At 42.4% G+C, this 16215-nt stretch overlaps 1 protein-coding gene across 1 annotated transcript; it reads left to right on the forward strand.

Annotated features, from left to right (window-relative positions):
* The first annotated feature begins 523 nt into the window (after positions 1 to 523).
* Positions 524 to 6033, forward strand: LOC125609949. The gene is made up of 3 exons (XM_048781578.1): positions 524 to 4647; positions 4951 to 5389; positions 5503 to 6033. Exons 1-3 carry the CDS (start codon positions 857 to 859, stop codon positions 6031 to 6033), a joined length of 4761 nt encoding a protein of 1586 aa, XP_048637535.1. The 5' UTR covers positions 524 to 856.
* The last annotated feature ends 10182 nt before the right edge of the window (positions 6034 to 16215 follow it).

Genomic DNA, 16215 nt, shown 5'->3' on the forward strand with positions numbered 1-16215 from the left:
TCTGGTCTTCTATCTATTTTCTATGTCTATTTTTCATACATTCTACTTATTATCTTTGACTACAAGTTGTATAAGTATGAGAACACATCTTTGAGATGAAATAATCGATTTTCCTTATTCATTTTTGAGTGTTCTTTCTTTGTTCTTTGATTAGAACATTCTTGTTCCCTTGGTGAGGCTATCTCCAAGTGAATCCCCTTTCTTTGAGCCGGACATGTGTGTCAAATCAAGCGGCCATTGAGAGTTCTAGTAGTATCATTGGGCCTTCCGCATCCCTTTGTGTCACTAAACAATCCATCAGTTCTCTATCTCTTCAGATCGAGTTCATATCTTCAGATCCAGTTGAGTGTTCGTTCCTTAGGGGTCTTCAAGTGGTATCAGAGCCACTCTCCCGGTATCTCTTTTCATTCCATCTTTCTCATCTATCATTTTCTTCATTAAAAAAAAAAAAAATTCTTCTTCTATCTATCTTTGGATCCGGGCCCCTCTTTACCATCCATATATATATAAAAAAAAAGAAAGATCTAATCAAAAAAAAAAAGAAAGAAAAGATATCAAAAGTTTTCAATTGTGGTTTGGTGGTAGAAGAGTAATCCTGCTGGCCGAGGAGAAATCCGGTCTTGGAGGTGGTTAATACGGATTCCCCTTGTTAAATCTCTTATCTTTCTATCTTGTCTCTTGGGTGTTTCACTTGGGATTCTCATTTTGGGATATCTAGTTTGTTCTCTTAGAACTTTGAGGGAAACTCTCTTGAGTGACTACCAAATTGAGTGAAACACGTGTGTGGGCAAGGACAAACAACTGAGTGTGAGAGGGTTTTAATCTAACTTTACCTTGTCTAAGTTTTCAGGTAGCCATGGATAGTGAAGAAGAAAGAAACCGACCCGGAAACTCATATGCCGGACTATCTAACTTGCAAATGCGTGCTCTCAATGATTCTATGTCTAACTTGTTGAATACAGGTTTGGAGGCGATCCATCAGAGGCTTGATGAACTTCAGGGCCGTCCAACTCAGTCACGTACCAGAACCAGACGTGACCATCCAAGGAGGAACAGCCGGTCCGACCTAGAAATCCGAGAAGAGTCTTATGATGATGATCGATCCATCAACCGTCCAAGGAGAGTTCCTAGGCATCAAAACCGAGGTGATGTCAATCCTTTTGGTAGAAATGAAAGAACCAATGATGGCTTGAGTGGTTTGAAATTGAAAATTCCAAGTTATGATGGCAAAAATGATCCGGATGCTTTTCTTGAATGGGAAAGAAAAATTGAACTTGTGTTTGATTGCCAAAATTTTTCTGATATTAAAAAGGTTAGACTTGCTGCTGCTGAGTTTACTGGCTATGCTATTAACTGGTATGATCGAGTTGTGACTAGCAGGAGGAGAGCAGGTGAGGCGCCAGTTGATACATGGGATGAGCTTTCCATGCTGATGCGGAGACGCTTTGTTCCCGACCATTACCACCGAGATTTACACCATAAACTTAGGCGTTTGCTTCAAGGTTCTAAGTCAGTTGAGGACTATCACCAGGAGATGGAAACCTTAATGATCAAGGCTGATGTAGAAGAGCCCTTAGACGCCACCATGGCCAGATTTCTTACCGGGCTCAACCGGGACATACAAGACCGCATGGAGCTGGAAGAATATGACAGCATGGAGCAGATGTTACACAAGGCGGTGCTGATCGAGCAACAAATCAAGAGAAAGGGTCTCACTAAATCGACCTTTGCTTCTAAACCGACCTTTGCTTCCAAGCCAAACTATCAAGACAAGGGTAAGTCTTCTTCCACAACAAATACAGCTTTTAAGACTAATGTCCCTGCTCGTGTTGATAGAGAAAAGAAAGAAGAGGATACCAAACGAACCAGAGACATCCAATGCTTTAGGTGTCATGGCCTTGGCCACTATGCCAACCGAAGTCCAAACCAAAAGGTGATGGTGCTCTTGGAGAATGGAGAAGTCGAATCTGAAGAAGACAAGAAGGATCTCGAACCAGTGTATGATGATGATGATGAGGGAGAAGCACTTGACTTTCCGGTTCATGGTCCCCTTCTTGTTACTAGGAGGGTCTTGGACGACACCACTGATCCCATCTTTGATGAGGAGGTCGATGGAGTGATCGATGAGTTTTGCTCGACTTTTGTGGAAAGTTCTGATCCGATCTATGATGAGGATGTTCTTGATGAGCCGAGCCATGGTTCACTACTGGTTACTAGGCGTGCCTTGAGTGTCCAACCAAAATCCAATGACAAAGAACAAAGGGAGAATCTCTTTCACTCTAGATGTCTCATTTCTGATAAAGTTTGTTCTTTAATCATTGATGGAGGTAGTTGCACTAATGTGGCTAGTGACACCCTTGTAAAGAAACTTGGGCTTGTTACTCGGCCTCTTTCTCGTCCTTTCAGGTTGGAGTGGCTCAATGAGGCTGGAGAACAGTATGTGAAGGAGCAAGTCACGGTTCCACTCTCCATTGGCCGATATGAGGATGAGGTTGTGTGCATTATGCTTCCCATGGATGCTTGCCATGTTCTCTTGGGCCGGCCTTGGCAATTTGACAAGAAGGCAGTGCATGATGGTTTCACAAACCGGCATTCATTTGATAATAAGGGAAAGAAGATCACCTTAGTGCCTTTGTCGCCCTCGGAAGTCCATCAAGACCAGGTCCAACTTAAGAAGAACCGAGACCAAGACTCTAAAGCTGATAAACCTGAGACCAGTACCAGAAACTCTAACTTCTTTGTCAAAGAAAGTCAGGTAAGGAAGTCTCTTTGCTCTCAAAAGCCATTTCTCTTACTAATTTATAAAGAGTCTCTCTTGGCCTCATCTTCTTCTGACCTTGCACCGGAGATTCCGAGTGAGTTTTTAGGAATCTTGCAGGATTATTCTGATGTGTTTCCAGAAGAAAATCCCAAAGGATTGCCACCGGTGAGAGGCATTGAGCATCAGATCGATCTCGTTCCGGGCGCCTCTCTACCGAACCGACCAGCGTACCGCACCAATCCGGTCGAGACCAAGGAGCTGGAGAAACAGATCAACGACTTGCTTGAGAAGGGATATATCAGAGAGAGTCTCGGTCCCTGTGCCGTGCCTGTTCTACTTGTACCAAAGAAGGATGGCTCCTGGAGGATGTGTGTGGACTGCCGGGCCATAAACAACATCACGGTAAAGTATCGACATCCTATCCCTCGTCTTGATGATATGCTTGATGAACTCCATGGTTCTAAGTACTTTTCTAAGATAGATTTGAGAAGTGGCTATCATCAGATTAGGATGAAAGAAGGTGATGAATGGAAAACGGCCTTTAAAACAAAAATAGGTTTGTATGAGTGGCTTGTCATGCCCTTTGGTCTCACTAATGCACCTAGTACTTTCATGCGCCTAATGAATCATGTCTTGAGGTCTTTTATTGGTCATTTTGTTGTGGTCTACTTTGATGACATTCTTATTTACAGCAAAAGCCTTGATGAGCACAAACAACACTTGAAATCTGTTCTTGAAGTCCTTAGAAAGGAACGTTTGTTTGCTAACCTTGGAAAGTGTTCTTTTGGCACAGATCATGTGGTCTTTCTAGGTTTTGTTGTAGGTGCAGATGGCTTGAGAGTGGACGAGCAGAAGGTCCAAGCAATCTGGGACTGGCCAATTCCGACCACCATTGGTGAAGTAAGAAGCTTCCATGGCCTTGCCGGCTTCTATAGGCGATTTGTTCAAAACTTTAGTACCTTGGCGGCTCCTCTTACTGAAGTAATCAAGAAGAACGTGGGGTTCAAATGGGGACCAGCTCAGGAAGAAGCATTCGAAATCCTTAAAGGGAAGTTGACTCATGCCCCTTTACTTGTACTTCCAGATTTTTCTAAAGCTTTTGAAATCGAATGTGATGCTTCTGGTGTTGGTGTTGGTGCTGTGTTGATGCAGGAGGGAAAACTAGTGGCTTATTTCAGTGAGAAGCTTGGAGGAGCCATGCTCAACTACCCCACATACGACCAAGAACTCTATGCCTTGGTGAGGGCCCTTCAAACGTGGCAGCACTATCTTTGGCCTAAGGAGTTCATTATCCACACTGATCATCAGTCTCTAAGACACTTTAAGGGTCCGCAGAAGCTCAACAAGAGGCATGCTCGTTGGATGGAGTTCATTGAGACATTCCCTTATGTGATCAAGTACAAACAAGGTAAGGAGAATGTTGTGGCCGATGCATTGTCTCGAAGGTATACTTTTCTCTCAGCCCTTGAAACTAAATTGCTTGGTTTTGAATTTATCAAGGATCTTTATGCTTCTGATCAGGAATTTATAGAGATTTTTCAAAAATGCCCAAAGATTGCTTATGGCAAATACTTTCAAAATTCTGGTTTCTTATTCTTTGATAACCGTTTGTGTGTGCCCCAATGTTCTTTGAGGGAGTTGTTTCTCAGGGAAGCTCATGGAGGTGGGCTTATGGGATACTTTGGTGTCAAGAAGACTTACAAGGCGGTTCATGATCACTTCTATTGGCCAATCTTAATGAAAGATGTGGAACAGATATGTAGCCGTTGTGTGGTGTGCAAGAAGTCTAAGTCCAAATCTTCAAACCACGGTTTGTATTTCGCACTTCCTATTCCTTCTCATCCTTGGGTAGACATTTCTATGGATTTCGTGTTAGGATTGCCAAGGTCTAAGTCTCGACGAGATTCAATCTTTGTTGTTGTTGACAGATTTTCGAAAATGGCTCATTTCATTTCTTGTCATAAACCTGATGATGCCACACAAGTTGCTGATTTGTTCTTTAGAGAGATTGTTAGATTGCATGGAATGCCTAAGACCATTGTATCTGATCGCGATGCTAAGTTCCTTAGTTATTTTTGGAAAACCTTATGGTCTAAACTAGGAACAAGATTGATGTTTTCCACAACTTGTCATCCGCAAACTGATAGTCAAACTGAAGTTGTTAATCGAACCTTGTCTGCTCTGCTTAGATCCTTGGTTAAAAAGAATCTTAGGCTTTGGGAAGAATGTTTACCACATGTTGAGTTTGCTTACAATCATGCAATGCATTCTGCTACAAAGTTTTCTCCTTTTGAAGTTGTTTATGGGTTTAATCCTTTGTGCCCACTTGATCTTTTACCTTTGCCTCTGAGTGAAAGAGTTAGTACAGATGGCAAGAGGAAGGCGGACACTATCAAAAAGCTACATGAACAGGTTCGTGCAAACATTGAAGCCAAGACCGAGATCTATAAAAGATATGCCAATCAGAAAAAAAGGAGGTTATTTTCAAAAAAGGCGATCTTGTTTGGGTTTACTTGGGGAAGGAGCGATTTCCGGAAGAAAGAAAGTCTAAACTTATGCCTCGGGTCGATGGTCCATTCCAGATCCTTAAAAAGATCAATGACAATGCTTATCAGCTTGATCTTCAAGGTAAGTATGACATTTCTTCGAGCTTTAACGTTTCTGATATTTCCCCTTTTATTGTAGATGATCCGGATTTGTGGTCAAATCCTTTTGAAGAAGGAGGGAATGATGTGCCCCAGTCCGAGGATCAGTCCATGGAATCAGATCAGAACGAGGATCAGAACGTCCGGAACAACGCAACTGAGGTTCAGTCCATCGATCGGGCCGAACATACTGCTCGGGCCGTGTATCGTCTTGACCCGCACTCGTCCGGATTGGAGCTTCAGCATAACCCACGACCAGATGTCCAAATCAACCGTACTGAAGTTCGCCTTTCCTGTCCTGTTCGTCATGCTAAATCCATTGGTCAAGCCAGAAGTGACGTTGATCGAGTGGAATCCAAATCCGACCATGGTTTCTCTCTCTTAAGCCGTCTCTGCCGAACCGGCGATCGTTCTGATGAACTGATCCGACACTTCGATCAGTTCATGAACTTTGATCAGCCAAATCTCTCTAAGGCAAGACTCTTGAGGTTGTCCGAAGACTTAGCCACCTTTTGGCCCGGAACAGTCCATGAAAATCACCCGTCCGTACATGAAGAACGAACCGGCCGTGTACTTCTTCTTACCGCGGGACGCGCTATCAGTTACACCGAACCTGGACAAGAGTAGCCGAAGAGTTCAAATCGACCAGTCAACATTATTTTCTGTGCTTTGACTAGATCTGGTCTTCTATCTATTTTCTATGTCTCTTTTTCATACATTCTACTTATTATCTTTGACTACAAGTTGTATAAGTATGAGAACACATCTTTGAGATGAAATAATCGATTTTCCTTATTCATTTTTGAGTGTTCTTTCTTTGTTCTTTGATTAGAACATTCTTGTTCCCTTGGTGAGGCTATCTCCAAGTGAATCCCCTTTCTTTGAGCCGGACTTGTGTGTCAAATCAAGCGGCCATTGAGAGTTCTAGTAGTATCATTGGGTCTTCCGCATCCCTTTGTGTCACTAAACAATCCATCAGTTCTCTATCTCTTCAGATCGAGTTCATATCATCAGATCCGGTTGAGTGTTCGTTCCTTAGGGTTCTTCACATAGCCAATGGACACATGCCACGGTCTATGGAGCGTTTGCGGTTCATCTAACTGTTAACCGTTACTTATGATATCTTAAAGCCCAAAACAAATAGTAAAGTTAATGTTAAGAAATTATATTTATAAATATTCTTTCAAATTAATATTATTTATACATCCCTCGTCTGTAGGGCGAGTTCACTCTAGTATTATATAAAACAGGCTTGTAAGTACGATGACGTTGTCCTTAGTTTCAAATAGTTCATAGCAATGAGTAAATAGTTTGTTTACTGAGAAAAAATATTCAAATATTTATGAATAAAATAAATAAATTATAAGAAGTAAGCATATTGAGTAAATATATTGATTACAGAGGATATTGGTGTGGAAAAGGTGGCAGTAGATTATTTCGAAGAGCTTTTCACTACCACCTCTCCTATGGAGTTTGATGACTGTCTCACAAAGATACCACCGGGTATCACTCCTCAGATGAATCAGCGACTGTTAAGATTAGCAATAGAGAATGAGGTTAGAGAAGCCTTGTTTATGATGCTCCCAGAGAAGGCACCTGGACCGGACGACATAACAGCACTTTTTTCCAACACTCCTGGCATATTATTAAGAAGGATTTAATGGAGATGGTGAATAGTTTTTTTGGTTTCTAGAATACTGGATCTAAGGTTAAATATTACTAATATTTTTATAATTCCAAAGACGGAGAGGCCTACAAGGATGACAGAGTTGAGGCCAATTAGTCTATGTAATGTTGGATATAAAATTATCTCTAAGGGCATGTGTCAGCGTTTGAAAATATGCTTACCCTCCCTCATATTAGAAACTCAATCGGCATTTGTGCCAAGAAGGTTGATCTCGGATAATATTCTTATAACTTAGGAAATATTTCATGGATTAAGGATTAGTAACGCATGTCAAGGAAAATATATGGCAATTAAAACGGATATGAATAAAGCGTATGATAGAGTGGAATGAGATTTTTTCAAGGCTCTGCTACAGAAGATGGGTTTTGATATTCATTGAATCACATTAATGATGGAGTGTATATTATCGGTTCAATATCGGGTTCTTTTAAATGGTTAACCATGGGGTCTTATTGTTCCACACAGGGGCTTACAATAAGGGTATCCTTTATCTCCATATCTATTTATTCTGTTCACTGAGGCTTTAATTGCAAATATTAAAAAAGGCGGAGAGAGAACGACTTTTAACAGGAATGAAGGTAGCTAAAGCATGTCCTCCGATATCTCATTTGCTTTTTGCGGATAATAGTCTTTTATTTTGTCAAGCTCGAAAAGAAGAGTGTCAAACTATTCTAAGGATTTTAAAGGAATATGAGCCAGTATCGGGTCAGCTTATAAATTTTGATGTCTTCAATTCAATTTGGACACAAAATTGAGGAATCATCTAGACATGAGTTACGAGATATTTTGGGCATCCAGAATCTTGGAGGTATGAGATCTTATCTAGGCCACCCATAAAATCTGGGGGACTCCAAGATACAAATTTTTATCTTTGTGCAGGACCGGCTAAATAATAGAGTTAATGGTTGGACTTTTAAATTCTTCACAAAGGGAGGAAAGGAAGTGATTATAAAATTAGTGGTTACGGCATTACAAAACCATGTAATTTCTTGCTATCGTCTACCTAAGACAACTGTCAAAAAACTGACAACCGTGGTCGCACATTTCTGGTGGAGTCCAGGAGGAAGCACAAGAGGAATGCATTGGAAATCATGGGATAAAGTATGTATAGATAAGGAGGATGGATGACTAGGTTTAAAAGATATTACTGATTTCAACACAGAGATACATGGAAAACAGTTATGGCGTTGATATCACTCAAATTACCCTAAGGAGTGAATTACTCTCTCAGATAAGAGGTTCGGATATAGTACTTAGGGATCGAATCCACAAGGACTCTAGGATTACTCAACAGATCTAAGGGATAGAAATAAAGATAGACTAAGAGGTTTATTTGTTTAAAAGCAGTAAATGATGAGTCGAACTGTAACGCCCGAATCCGGCCTCTCAACGAAACTGGACCCGTTTGCTACTTAATAAAATTCTTTACTTGTTTGATTCATTTTATGTCTTTCTTTTACTAAGTCATGTTCGAATCTGAGGTTCTAAAACAATTGAACAGATAGCACAGCGGGATATAAATGTGTATAAAATGTATTACTTAGAAACATGAGATCCGACACACAACTTCTTAATCGTTTCATAGACAATCACTAGTTCATCCCTAGCATCATCTAACCACACGTTACATGGCCTCTCACTGACCGAGCCTTCACGGCTCCTTGGCTTGACCAGAACCATCCTTAGTTCCTGAAACCACAACCAGATAAGCATTAATCATAACCGAGAATAGAACGGGTCGATTCTACAATGCTTGGCTTGGTTCCTAGAACATAGATAAACCTCAGTCAACATAATCATAAACATATATGAATCTGCCTACCGTATCCTAAGTCATTCAACCAACCACCCTTTGACTTAGAATCAGATGGACAGTCCAGAATAGATAAACATAACACATGAACAGTCTGGATCGTCCCAAAGACTAATCCGTCTAAGCGGATAGAATCTAGGTGCGACCGGCCTAGTTGAAGTCCGGCTCAATGGCCCAACGGACTTCCTTACCTGATCCGGCCTTGGGCCTCGATCCAACAGCCGAGTAAGCCCCAAGCCCAATCCGGTAGGCTAAGCAACCGATCAGACCTTGCGACTCTTATCCTGGTTTAGACGAACTGTGTACTTGTCTTAAACCCACAAGATATGGACTGATCCCTAAGGATCGGTCACGGCCTGTCTCAACAGACACCGTTTGGAACATGCACCCCTTCAGTCCTTGGTACCTCTTGGTCCTCGTACCTCTCGGTCCTCTTACCTCTTGGTCCTCGTACCTCTTGATGTTCGTAACCCTTGGCAACTTGTACCCTTTGGTTACTTACACCCTTTGGCTGCTCACAACCTTTGGTAACCCGTGACCGTTGGTAACTCAAAACCCTTGGTAACTCGTGACCTTTGGCAACTCTTGCCTTTTGGGACATGACCAACTGTTTAGCCCAACCACCCAGTCCATGGTGCGATTCGAACCATCCGCATAGCCGACCCGTGTCAAGGCTAGCGGTTCAGTTATGATCGGCCAAGTCTAGGGACGTCTCCCTTGGACTGAACCAACACAACCCTTCGTTTATAATCATAAGGAAGAGAAAGGGACCGGATAGAAACAAGAAGAGGATAAGTGATTAGGTCTAATGAACCGACCAGAGCCGCAGTGCGATCACAAGGACCGTCTGTTCGGTCTGATGGAGCCATAGCCCACCACGTACCTTCTGAACCGTGTCAGGGTTCTCCATGTTCTTCTCCTGCTCTCGGTCTCCCATACTTGATCGGAGGTTGCTTCACAAATGATCAGATCACCGGAAACCTAACCACCACACAATCGGCCTTGCTTTAGCCGGAACTCTCTCCCTCTCTTTCTTTCTCTCTCTCTACGATTTCTCTGAGTATTTTAATCTGGATTGGATGAATGAAATCGACAGAGAGGGCCCCATATTTATAGAAACCGAGGGGGTAAGTCTTTCCCCACAAACAGGCATGACTGGCTAGCGGATGGGTTTGGGTCGGACAGAGGCTCAAGGCCTTACCCAAGCATTCTGGACTTAGCCCACGGCCTTGTCCCAAACACCAACGGTCCATGGCTGCATGGCCGGACCCCCACGGCCCGCCACTGGCCCGGACCCGGACCATCGGCCCTAACCCTGAACAGTCCGTCAAGATGAGATGAGCTAACTCCCAGCTGTCTCAGCTGAGTGAGCTAGTAGTTCAGCTAGTGGAGCTGACTTAGTAGTGGCCAAGCTGGAGTGAGCTTAACCTAACTCCGTTGAGCTGGTCGAGCTACCCACTCCATTCGTCCAACTACCGTCTTACTCGTCCTAGCTGACTCTCGACTTGTATAAGGTTAAGTCTAAGTTTCCTTACATCCTTAACCTTCTATTATGGCCATAGAACGCTTGCCTTGATGTCCTAAGATTGGCTAGTACATCTCCTCGAACCATGGCCGTCCCAACGATCCTATTCAGGATCCGGGATGTTACACAAACAAGGTAATTTTTCGGCGGTTTAAGTTGAAGTTGTTTTAAGGATGGGAAAACCAGCTAGATTTAGGCAAATTCACAGATATGAAAAGCGTGCAACTTAGTTTAGACTAAAGGGTTTGATGGTTTTTGAACTCAACAATGGTAAACCAGATAGGTTTTCTTCACTAGATCTCGGATCTCAACTGTCGGTTATTGATCACGAGAAAGAGTCGATCGATGTGACTTTATGCACATCGTTTGATACACCTTTCGAACAGTCGATCGATACAACAATAGTAGCGTCGATCGATGGTTCTTCTAGCAAGAATTAACGAGCAGGTTGGAATCTGTTCTCTAACCTTCTAGACCAACTCTCGTTGTTATCTAGTCAGTTAGATCACACAGGCTATTTCAGGTATTGAGGGTAACAGTTGGTTATCTCAATTAATCCTAAGATCTAAAATGAGGGTGATCAATCCTAATTTTAGCACTAAGCTCAACAAGCATGAAAGAACAATCAAAACACCTTTTTAACAGTCTTATTAGCAACACATACTTTCAACCTTCATGAGAAACCTAAATCTAATAATTGGGTTTACTCAGACATATTCATGAGAGACAAAGTCATGATGATTTGAATAAAACTCAAATGAAATATTGAACACAGAAAGTAAGAATAATAGAAATAAAGGAGTTCAAGATCTTCTCTGTTATGTAGTCTCAGATCTATCTCTCCAATCCTAAGCTCTCCTAATGGTAGCCAAAATGCTTCTTCTCCAAACTAGGTCTTTATGCCAGTCTGCCTCTAATATGATACAAAACCCTAGTACATATAGCCTCACAGGCGGCTAAGGGCTTCGGTTGCAATTAATAAACTTTTAGGAAATGAAATCTTCTAATTTCGTGATTAATCCTCAGTTGATCCAACATCGATCGATGGCGCTCAACGGTTTTCGATCGATTTTAATTGGCTATGGTCGATCGATATTGATCTTCAAGCATCGATCGATGTTGTACGCGTAAAAGTACTCCAAAGCGTCCCAAAAGCATCATTTCCTTCTATCAAGTAACTGAACCTGTAATTGCTTTGAAAAGACTTTAAAACGTAGTAAATTGATCTTAAAACACTTATATACCATGACTAAAAATGGGAGAAATCCATGGTATATCAGGCGTCTGATTGAGAAGCCAAATACGTTATTTGCTCGAGTATTTAAAGGTCGGTATTACGGGAATGCATTACCCATGGAACCGATTCGTTCACATGCTCCGTCATATGGCTGGCAGAGTAGCGTCTCTGCTAGATCACTGGTAAGCAATGGACTAATTAAAAGGGTGGGAACAGCGGAACGATCTATGGCTCCCAACCGCTCGCCCGAGACCAGCAAACCAAAATGAACACAATTTTGACCCAAAGCTAAAAGTGGATTCTCTTATTGATCCTACTTCGCGAATATGGAATTCGCAGGCACTTCGGACTTTGGTGGATCCCCAGGATGTGAAAACTATAGAGAGTATACCACTGAGTAAAACCCATATGGTGGACAGGGATGGATGGCATTTCACAAATAATAGGAAGCATACAGTTAAATCAGGATATCAGATAGAACGGATTTATCAAGATAGGGAAAGACCACCTTTAATGTTGGGACCCACAGTTGATGCTTTGAAGGCATTTTGTTGGAAGATACGGTGTCCCCCAAAGTTAAAGCATTTTCTATGACAATTGGTGACATGATGTATACCAGTGAAGAAGAACCTGAAAGCGGGATGAGTACAAGGGGATATATGTTGTGCACGTTGTGGAGCGGAGGAGGAATCGATCAATCATGTGTTCTTTGAATGCCCTCCAGCATTCCAGGTTTGGGCTCTCTCTAGGATACCATCAAACCCATCTATTTTCCCAACAAACTCTCTCTTTACAAAAATGGATCATCTCTTCTGGAGAGTTTCCCCACAGATGGATGATTATCACTTTGCGTGGATACTAAGATATATTTGGAAAGGAAGGAATAATAAAGTTTCCGTAATCTGAATCTGGATCATAGGGACACATTTAAAATGGCAGAAACAAAGTCAACTCTTTGGGCGGAAGCATATGTATTGAATGGAAATAGGATAGTATCTCCGACAGAAGCTACAAATCACACATTAATTTCAGGAAGATGGTGCTTTACAGATGGTTCATGGAAGGCGAATGATATTTTGTCCTGACAAGGTTGGCTTAGTACTCTAGAAGGATTTGATGGGCTCTTGGGGCGCTGAATGTCCGGGCTTGTCTGTGGCCTCTACATGCGGAGATAGAAGCACTAATCTGGGCAATGAAATGTATGAAAAACTTACGTCAATTTCAGGTTACGTTTGCAACGGATTTTTCTCAATTGGTGAAGATGGTTTAGAAACCAGAAAAATGGCTTGCATTTGCGAATTATTTGGAAGTTATTCGGATCTTGAAAGAAGGTTTCATACGATCAGAGATTATCTATGTACCAAGGACGCAAAATTCAAGAGCGGACAGCCTAGCACGTAGTGTCAGGAAGCAACCGTCTTTCGTCGTTCACATGGATCAAGATCTACCGGTGTGGTTCACAGAGTCAGTATGAGTCTGTATAAACTGATGACAAAAAAAAGATTAAATATATTGATTACTTATTAATAGGACAGTTATATAAGAATTTTAGGACCAACCGGTTATGTTAGAAATTATTATAGCTATCAACGAAAGTATATGGCCACTAAGCACATAATATGTCCGGCCAAACAAAAATAAATGGCATATAGGTGCAAACGGTTAGATTAGAAGCAAACAGTTACATAAGAAAAGAGTGAGTTATTAGATCTTTACTACTCTAGGACCGAAATAGAGAGATAAAATGTGATAAATAAATCTACATAAGGCTTTACGTTCCAGACTTGTTTGAAGAATCCGATCCCATGTATACCAAGCCCCAAGACACGCAGTAGTGTCAGGTTAGTGTTGGAGGTTAGCTCTGGTTCTTTCAAACAAGTTAGGCAAGTGTGTATAGTTGACAGGTTAATCCACTTTAGCATCTTTAGTACTATCTAAAATCAGTAAATCTAGAATGGTGCTAAGAAATGGTTAAACATTCAAGTAAAAATCATAAGTTCATAGTCCCCTTCTTGACTCAATAAAATTATTTTTGAAAAGATTTTGACAAAACTCAAGAAGATGGTGTTAGTACTACCTCCCCTAGACTTAAATTACACCGTCTCGGTGTAAAGTGTCCAAAGGTGGTGATAATAAAAGTTAGATGTTTGAGATGTTAGAGCAAGGTGTCGTACCTATCTGTCCCGCACATCGATCGATACCATCCTCTCTGTGTCGATCGATGGCGAAGGACAGAAAGATCTGCATCATGTCTGGAATCTAACTTGTGTGATCTGTCATTTTGGTTAGCTCTGTTAGACACTCCAAACATAAGAAATAAGTAAACAGTCTCAAACATAAAGCATAGATATGTCTAAAATATTAATCCTACAAGTTCGAAAAATAGAAAAACAACTTCATAAGGGAAAGAGATAGAAATGGCAGGACTAGTCGGAGTCCTCGCTGGTCTTGTCGTCGCTCTCGAACGAGGGATCTCTGCGCTGCCTGGAACGTCCTGCTGCTGCTGGTGAGTGAGTTATGACGGTCCTCCTGCTAGTGCAAGATACTCTAGCCCATATGGCACGAAGAGCATCCATAACTACCTTCTGAAAGTCTCCCTGATCGCGCATAGGGATTTCTGTATGTTCGGGAAGTCAGGAAGAGGTGCGTCTGGTGGTCCCTGTGTGGCTCTTGCTCGACGCACTCCGGGAGGTCTGCGCGGGATGGCTGGAAGATCGCGGAGGAGCTGGGCATCGAGCATGAACCGGAGTCTCTCGACACTGTAATCGAAGTATGTGATCGTCCTGTTCGGCATCTGCAGTAGGCGGTGCTGGTTCCCGATCCTGAAACTCCAGAGAAGTTCCTCCTTGAGCCAACCCAAGTTCATCAGGTGTGGCTCGTCCAAGAAGCGGTGGGAGCGGTCGGCTGTGCTCAGGTCTAGGCGGATGCCTAGATACTCAAAGATCAGTGTCAGCAAACTCCCAGCCGTCTCCTTCTTCCTGCCTTTGCCCGTGAAGGGCTTTTTCTTCAATTCCACCAAGTGCGCAGAAAAAATGGCTCCAAGGTTTGGAGTCACCACGGTTGTTCTCATCGAGATGAGTCAGGTCCACCAAGCCGTTTACTCCACAGAAGAGTAGTGTAAGCTCCTGTATCCTCACCTTGTTGGGCTCCATCTTGCAAACCAACATGTTTGTAAGAGCCCGTAGAAAGTATCAAAGGGTAGGGTGACAGATATCTGTCTGTGTGGCGGATTTGGAGTCCCACGCTCCCGTGCCGATTATCTCCCAGAAAATGTTGAGGCCTAGGAAGGGTGGGAGCTTGCTCGGGGTTGCAGTCTCATCGAAACCGTAGATGCGGCAGAGCTCGGGGATGGAGATCCTGTATCGAATCCCCCTGGCGAAGAAGGTCAGTGTACCATCTCCTGCTACCCTCACCCTCGAGGTGCTGTAGGTGAACTCGAATGTGGTCATAAACTGTCTGACCAAGTCGACGTGGAGAGCGTAAGCGGGAGTGGCCATGGTGCCAAGTCCAAGCTGCGTGATCATCTCTTCGATGTTTGTCTGGATCCACAGCTTCCGTAAGATGTATGGGTCGATGAATCGTGTGGGCTCGATAGAGACGCCAAGCCAAGCATTGTAGAACAGTTGTCGTAGTTGTCCCACTCGTCTTTGAGCACACGGTTGATGCACTCCTTGCTGTTGACCGCTTTCTTCGGGTCAGCGAACTCCTCGACTGTGTTGATGGGTGTTTTGTCGTCACGAGGCCAAGGGTCACGGCGCTGTACGGAGGTGCTAGCTTTGTCAAATCTCCTCTCCGTACTCCTCTCACGTCTCTCTGCGGCTACGTCTGAACTCATCTGAAAACAAACAGAAAAGAGAGTAGGAGAGAGATAGTGTTATCGATATATTTTGATATCGATCGATGAAATATGTGAGACATCGATTGATATATGTCATTAAGGCTTAGTCGATAATAAGGATATCTATCGATACTATAGAGTTCGCGTCGATCCATGTCGAATCGCGAACCTTGCAAAAATCACTCAAGTCCAAATCGTACTTTCAAGGTATCAACAGCATAAGATTCACAATCCTAACACTAGGTAATCGTTAGAAACTTCAAAACAATCCCAAATTCACGCCTAATCATAAGTTCTAGTTCATCTCAAAACACAACTCTAAAAATTCCTAATAAAAGAGAATTTCGAAGTCAAACCTTGTAGATTGGGTGAGTGAATGAACTAAACAGATAGAGAATGAGAAATCGAGTGGATTAGGGCGAGAAACGGAAGAAATCCGTCAAGAATAGAGAGAGAAAAGAGAGGTTTTGATTTCGTTAGGGTTTTGCGAATGAGAGGAGAAAGAGGCGGATGTCGAGTTAATTGAGGTTAACCCTCGATATGTCCGCATCGATCGATGGCAGAACAGCTACATCGATCGATATTTCTCCAACTGAGTACTCCTAATATTTTACTAATAGCAAGATATAAATATATATATAAATAAAATTACGAGAAACAAAATATTTTTTTCTTTTTTTTTTTGAAAGAAAATGGGTTGCCTCCCATT

The sequence above is a fragment of the Brassica napus genome, chromosome A6 (assembly GCF_020379485.1).
Source record: "Brassica napus cultivar Da-Ae chromosome A6, Da-Ae, whole genome shotgun sequence".
Taxonomy (NCBI): domain Eukaryota; kingdom Viridiplantae; phylum Streptophyta; class Magnoliopsida; order Brassicales; family Brassicaceae; genus Brassica; species Brassica napus.

Coding starts and splice junctions, on each gene's coding strand:
- LOC125609949 (XM_048781578.1), top strand. CDS start 857: ATGGATAGTGAAGAAGAAAGAAACCGACCCGGAAACTCATATGCCGGA. Junction 4,648..4,950: donor TTCGTGTTAGGATTGCCAAG/GTCTAAGTCTCG, acceptor TGCTCTGCTTAG/ATCCTTGGTTAAAAAGAATC. Junction 5,390..5,502: donor TTATCAGCTTGATCTTCAAG/GTAAGTATGACA, acceptor GATGTGCCCCAG/TCCGAGGATCAGTCCATGGA.